The following is a 6,235-nucleotide window of genomic DNA, read 5'->3' on the forward strand; positions in this document are numbered from 1 at the left end:
TAAAAATATGATCGCTCCCATCACCTATTAGCTTGGTTGGACTGGGAAACTGTATTCAAAATGTCACATGACACATGACTAATATGGTTTTTACTTCTTCAATTTCTGTATTGATTCAAGAAATACACGTAAATGTACAATATGTTGTCATCTCTGGACAGAGCCCGGCTTATTGTCTCCCCTGTTTTGTTTAGCCCACATATTTAACAGACAAGAGAAAGCTTTCAATCCCCTCGTCTCATCTGACTCTGGAGCTGCTTTCAGACATGAAAATGTCTGGAATATTAGGTCCAGACATTTTTGGGAGAACACAGCAGGAGGTTGTTTGAGTCAGACGCATTTTTGAATTGAGATTTAACTGCTGTATTCGTACATGGGACTCACATGTCCTGACTTCAGTGCGTGTCTGAAAGCAACTTCAGCAACTTCAGCAAATAAGCGCAGTTCCCAAAAATGTTGAACTGTTCCAGCTTTTCACAAAATGAAGTGAAGATTTTTTTTCCTTTTGAGGACTGGAATTTAAAAGCCAAAGAGGATACCAGACATAAAATATGTAGAACGTAAGGGGGAATCAAATGCAGGGAAATGGGGTGAAATACAATCAAGCGCTTGTGCACATCTGCAGGAGCAAATGTGAATTCACTTTGTCTTCCCGACTTTTGGAAAGTTTTTATAAATAACCTGCCAGTGTGTCTCATAAATCTAAACTGACACAACCTTTCACCTCTCAGTCCTCACCCTCATCATTTCCACTGACCTCGGATGACCTTTCTCCTCCCCTCTCCACATACTGAATTTCCTTGGAGAAATGCAAATTTCCCCCCCATCCTCTCTCCTCTTCTTTGCTTTGCTCTTCTCTTCTCTTCTCTTCTCTTCTATTCTCTTCTCTTCTCCATCTATGTTGGCAATGCTCTTGTTGCTTCTGGCTGAGACTGTTTTTCTCACTATATTTTCAGTGCGAGTCTGACTTTCATTGCCTTATTAGTTCTCATTACGTGACTCGACTGGACATTCGCTGTCTCTCTCCGCTTGGTTCCTTTTATGTGTTTGTTGGCCACAGTGTCTGTGTTTCTGTCCGTCTGTCCCCCTCGCTCTGTCTCCTCATGTGTCTTTGTCTGCTGCTGTCTCCTCCAACCGCCATCCTTTTTCACTCATTCACAATCACAGTTCATCTGTTATTCTCTGACTGACACACACACACACACACACACACACACACACACACACACACACACACACACACACACACACACACACACACACACACACACACACACACACACACACACACACACACACACACACACACACACACACACACACACACACACACAGAGCCAGGGGAAGTTGTTCTGGTGTTGAGTTTCAATACAGTAGGAAATATTTTCGACCATGCAGGAAATGTCTGCTGACTGCTAGAATCGTTCTCTCCTCATTCACGCCCCCCCCCCCCCACACACACACACACTTACGCTTTAACATATTTTTGTCATTTGAATACCTCATACAAAATGAAATGCAAGATGAAATAACATCGTTTTCGGAGTATTCAATTTAATTTAATCTAGCATACAGACGCAGGAGCGGGAGCCAGGCTGCAGACGGGAATGGTACCATAGAGGAAGGGGTCTGTCAGTGGGAAGAGTAGCACCAGAAACATCAGGGCTCCCATCAGATAGGAGAAGAGCAGAGCTGAGCGTTGAGGGTGCTGGAGGGCAGAGCTGAAGTCGGGCAGGCCCTGACTGTTACAGAACGAATGGCACAAAACTGGACCCGCAACATGACCTAGAAAGAAACAAGAGGTTTTAATGAGGTGTGTTCTCTACCGGGCGAGTACAGCAAGCGAACGTTCGCTCCATATCTCACCAGTTCTCATGAATAGAAAGGAAGTAAAGGCACCGAACACAGTTGTGTACAAGAACTGCATCCCTGCAACAGAGCAGCAGAAAGAACAGTTTGATCCAAATAACCGACGTTCAATTCCTCGTTACAGCATGTTAATGGATGTAAGTGCTGTGTTATGTAAACTGTTACATAAACTAAGCTGTAGATAAAGACGTCTGTGGTGCATGTGTGACATTAGGAAAGGAAAAGTTAACCCATGCAGCTGCGGGATGCACCAAATCTCCAAAAACAAGTTAAAAAAACCCAACATTTTGATTGTATTATTTGAATTTGGTTTACTGGAGGAGAGGTTTATGAGGCGACTGACCTGCCACCAGGAGAATGACTCTCATGCTGTCCTTGTGGAGGCGCCGTTGCTCTATAATATGGTGGAGATGACCTAGAATGACGCAGTCAATGAGCTATGAATTGTGGTTAATAGGGAAGTTTGATGGTTAAAAAAATACTGTGTCATCGAAAACAATGTAGCACGTGCTCACAGATCTTTAAGCAAAAGTTTTAAAAAAAACGTCAAAAGATCAAATGCATTAGTTTAATTCATACATCTTGTCATTTGTAGGCGTAGCTTCATGGAAAGGAGTTAGAAAAGATTGTTGACGCGAGTTGTTTGCAGCGTGAAAAACCTGCTCGCCATACCAACACCGAAGAACAGCGGAGCTGTGAAGATGGCCCCCGTGGGGCCTGCACAGGGCACCAGCATGGGCAGCATGGCCCCTCTGAACACCAGCTCCTCCGTCAATGGCGCCACCACCTGGTTCCGGAGCCACACCGCGTCTCCTACACATGACCTCCATGACTGAACATCTGGGGAAAAAAGGAAATCGGATATAAGATGCATGTAAGGACACATGTAAAACTCCCCCCCCCCCCCCCCCCCCCCCCGCGACCCCGATACAGTCACAGGTCTGACACCGCCTTTTCTTTAACTCACCCAGTGCAGACTGCAGCTCCGCAGTGAAGCCGCCGGGGGCGTCCATCGCAGACTGGACCAGGGGGCCAAGATAAGCCACCTGATGTTTAGAGTCAAATCGATTGTCAATAACGCGTTAGAAGTACATATATATATCTTCAAGATGAGGATCTCGAAACAACAGGGCCCGATTATTCAACGATGTCATGATATCACTACAAAATGCATAGATTCGATGGAAGTCGTAAAGCCGTGCTGTAACTGAACCTCTGAAATGTCAAAGCTGCCTTCGCACAGCGTGAATAAAACATTCTGAGAGAGGAACAGAATCCCACATTCATCCGAGTAACTTTTTAAGGTAATAAAAATGTCTCCCCTCCCATCCTAAAGGGTTTATCTTCAACTCCTCGCTGCAGTCAAATCACCACCTCTTGGCCAAAACACCGTCACCTTTTTATGTAATCTCATTATTGTGATTCTAACTAAGAAGAGGGATGGACCCATCGTCTGTCTCGTGAGGATTCCATCCGGGTGCAGACTCTCTGGTTTTACCATGGTGAGCAGCAGCGGCAGTGTGACTGCAGGGGCGAAGCCTTCCGCACGAACTCCCATCAACTGCCACACGGACACGTCGACCTGAAAGGGCAGAATGTACCTCTGTGAACGCAGCTCTTCGCCTAAAGTGAGTGCGGAGTTAAGCTGTCGAGTGCTTAACCTCTCAGAACGCCTCGTGGGAGTGAGGACACTGCTCTTCACCCGGCCGGGCTCAGGATTCAATCCCAGCTGTGAAGTTTCCATGCGGAAGAGACCGAATCGCACAATCTGAGCTGTATGCTGAGCTACGTTCAAGGCCTCTAGCTCTGCTGTGCCAGTCCCATGGATGTTGTTGCAATCTTTATCATTCTGTGGGATGACAGGCATGGGTTGAGCTGCGCCTTGCAAAACGGTCCCTTGCTCCTCTTCTTCTCTGGTGCCACGGTCAGAAAAGAAGTCCCAATGAAGCAGAGGAGGATTCGCACGCAGAGCAACAACATCAACGACAACTAAAATTCAGATTGTAGTCTGGATATCAAAAGTCTATATGTCACCTGCTGAGGGGCTGCACAGACAGTGGGAACATGTGCAAAGGTGTGCAAAATGTTTCAGTTTGCTCTCCTGGCACATGTATGGTGAGGTGATTGGAGAATGAGAGACAGGTGAGGTGGACGTGGGGAGTCAGGTAAAGTGAGACGTGGGAGGAAACTCCGAGGACATCTGGTGGGCTGGAGGAGCGTGGCGGGAGTCGGGGGCAGAACGGCAAAAAACAGGGTCCAAGGTTAAAGGGTGTTTTTTGCTACACAGATTGTGTGTGTCAGTCAATAGTTAGGATGTTGTCGATCGTGGTAAAAGGTGTCCAACTGCAGGAAAAAACCCGAAGAGACATACTGCGAATCTACATTCATGTGTACAGTACTCACCCTGATTTCGGCCCAGTGTGTCCACGCCTTCACTGCTGCAGGTGACAGAGCAGCCACCAGCAGTACACTGGCACAGCGACGCTTTATCATCGAGGGATGGTCCCTGCACGCACACACACACACACACACACGCACACACGCACACAGACACACACTCACGCACACACACACACGCACACACACACACACACACACAGACACACACACACACACACACACAGACACACGCACACACACACACACTCACACACACACACAGACACACACGCACACACACACACACACACACACACATAGACACAGACACACAGACACACACGCACACACACACACACACACACACACACACACAGACAAACACACACACACAGACACATGCACACACTCACACACACACACACACACACACACAGACACAGACACACAGACACACACACGCACACACATAGACACAGACACACAGACACACACGCACACAGACACACACACAGCACTTTCATTCAAAAGCACCGTCACAGAATTGCTGGTGTACATGTACATGTATTGCTTTGTATACCTTGGTAATCTGCTCCTCCACACGTACAAACTGCCGACGTACACGCAGGCGAGCAGAAGGCAGCTCAGCACACACACCCAACACCTCGTGTTGGCGTGCTCCTCCTGCCTCACGAGAAGATGTTCTGGTTCCAGCATGACAGAACCCGGGGGGTTTGAAATCGGGGTCTTTTCAGGAGGAGAGTCCTCAGTTGAGGTGTGGCGGACAAACAAGAGCGGCTCAGGTTGGTCATGCTGTGGACCGACTTGGTCCAGTCAGTCACTTCAGATTAGAGGGAAGCTGATTAGCTCTAATACTATCTACAGGTAGGACACATGTATCCACACACACATGAACACACACACACACACCGGCTGGAATTATTGTCTTTACTGTTACACTTGAAGGCAAAAGTTTAGGAGCCCATTGGCAACGTATACATTTTTGCTGAGTTTTGAATGAAATTTTTTTTTTTTTTTAACCAACATAGCTCCTCAATAAATAATGTTAAACATTGGTGGAGAGTGTTCAATGGTTGTGATTCATCAATCTAAAATCTAAGGTGCTGGCATGGACGTGTGCGGAGGGAGAAATGGACAGGTATTTATATTTAAACAATGTTCAGATAAATTGAAGAGGAGGGGTGTTGCGATTTGAATAGATTTAAGATTTAGGGATCGTACACAATCATCCAAAAGCAGAAAACACTAGTTCCCTGACCGGGAATCGAACCCGGGCCGCGGCGGTGAGAGCGCCGAATCCTAACCACTAGACCACCAGGGACCGTACGATCAGCTCGTCAACCTATATCATAAGAAACGTGCGTAAAGTGGCGACAAAGAGGAAAGTTGTTTCCGTTGTTTCGATGCCTTTCAGCTGCACGTTATATTTGCATATAAGCAACGCAGAAAGTTCAAATGTGTTCTCGTTTATGGCTTGGCACTGTTCCACAACAGCACAAAGACCACAGCAAAAAAACAACACTGAGCAAACCGTTCTGCTTTATCGTTTGGTTTTGGTCGAGCTGATCCTTTGAGTGAATTGGATCCAGAATAGTATTCTTTGCATTATGCATCATAAGGAAAACATTTACCAGATGTAAAATGTATCTACCAGAAGACTAAATAGAAAGAAAGATAGATGATTTTTTTGGTTGGAGCCAGTCTGAAGATGACAAATTAGGTAACACACCCGAATTAAGACTATTAAATATATATGGATTTAACATTAACCTTATAAATGATGAAAAACACAGTAAAAAAATATGATATAATATATATTTTCATATAAACTGACTCAAAGAAAATAAAGAAATATATCTAACACTCTAATCCAATACACAATCTTCAGCCTCAAAACTAAATAAGTTAAACAATAACATCAGCTCCACAAGGGTGTGTTAGTTGCTGGGACACTGTATTAGATTGT

The 6,235-nt window shown here is 45.7% G+C and overlaps 1 protein-coding gene and 1 non-coding gene across 2 annotated transcripts; both read right to left on the minus strand.

Annotated features, from left to right (window-relative positions):
- Window positions 1–1,529: 1,529 nt before the first annotated feature.
- LOC118301286 (CAAX prenyl protease 2-like) lies at window positions 1,530–3,736 on the minus strand. Its single transcript, XM_035626632.2, has 6 exons — window positions 3,368–3,736; window positions 2,837–2,915; window positions 2,542–2,709; window positions 2,213–2,284; window positions 1,867–1,929; window positions 1,530–1,785 (listed from the first exon to the last, which is right to left on the minus strand). The coding sequence occupies exons 1-6, from the start codon at window positions 3,734–3,736 to the stop codon at window positions 1,565–1,567; spliced, it is 972 nt and encodes a 323-aa protein (XP_035482525.2). The 3' UTR covers window positions 1,530–1,564.
- A 1,782-nt stretch (window positions 3,737–5,518) lies between these two features.
- Window positions 5,519–5,590, minus strand: trnae-cuc. The gene has a single exon. It is a non-coding gene; the product is annotated as a tRNA-Glu (tRNA).
- Window positions 5,591–6,235: the final 645 nt, after the last annotated feature.

The sequence above is a fragment of the Scophthalmus maximus genome, chromosome 2 (assembly GCF_022379125.1).
Source record: "Scophthalmus maximus strain ysfricsl-2021 chromosome 2, ASM2237912v1, whole genome shotgun sequence".
Taxonomy (NCBI): domain Eukaryota; kingdom Metazoa; phylum Chordata; class Actinopteri; order Pleuronectiformes; family Scophthalmidae; genus Scophthalmus; species Scophthalmus maximus.

What these genes read in the sequence shown, in the direction of transcription:
- LOC118301286 (XM_035626632.2), bottom strand. Translation starts at nt 3,736, where the DNA reads ATGCCTGTCATCCCACAGAATGATAAAGATTGCAACAACATCCATGGG. An exon ending in GGAGCTGCAGTCTGCACTGG is followed by an intron (nt 2,710 to 2,836) that starts GTGAGTTAAAGA and finishes TTTTTTCCCCAG; the next exon opens with ATGTTCAGTCATGGAGGTCA. An exon ending in TCCGCTGTTCTTCGGTGTTG is followed by an intron (nt 2,285 to 2,541) that starts GTATGGCGAGCA and finishes GCGTCATTCTAG; the next exon opens with GTCATCTCCACCATATTATA.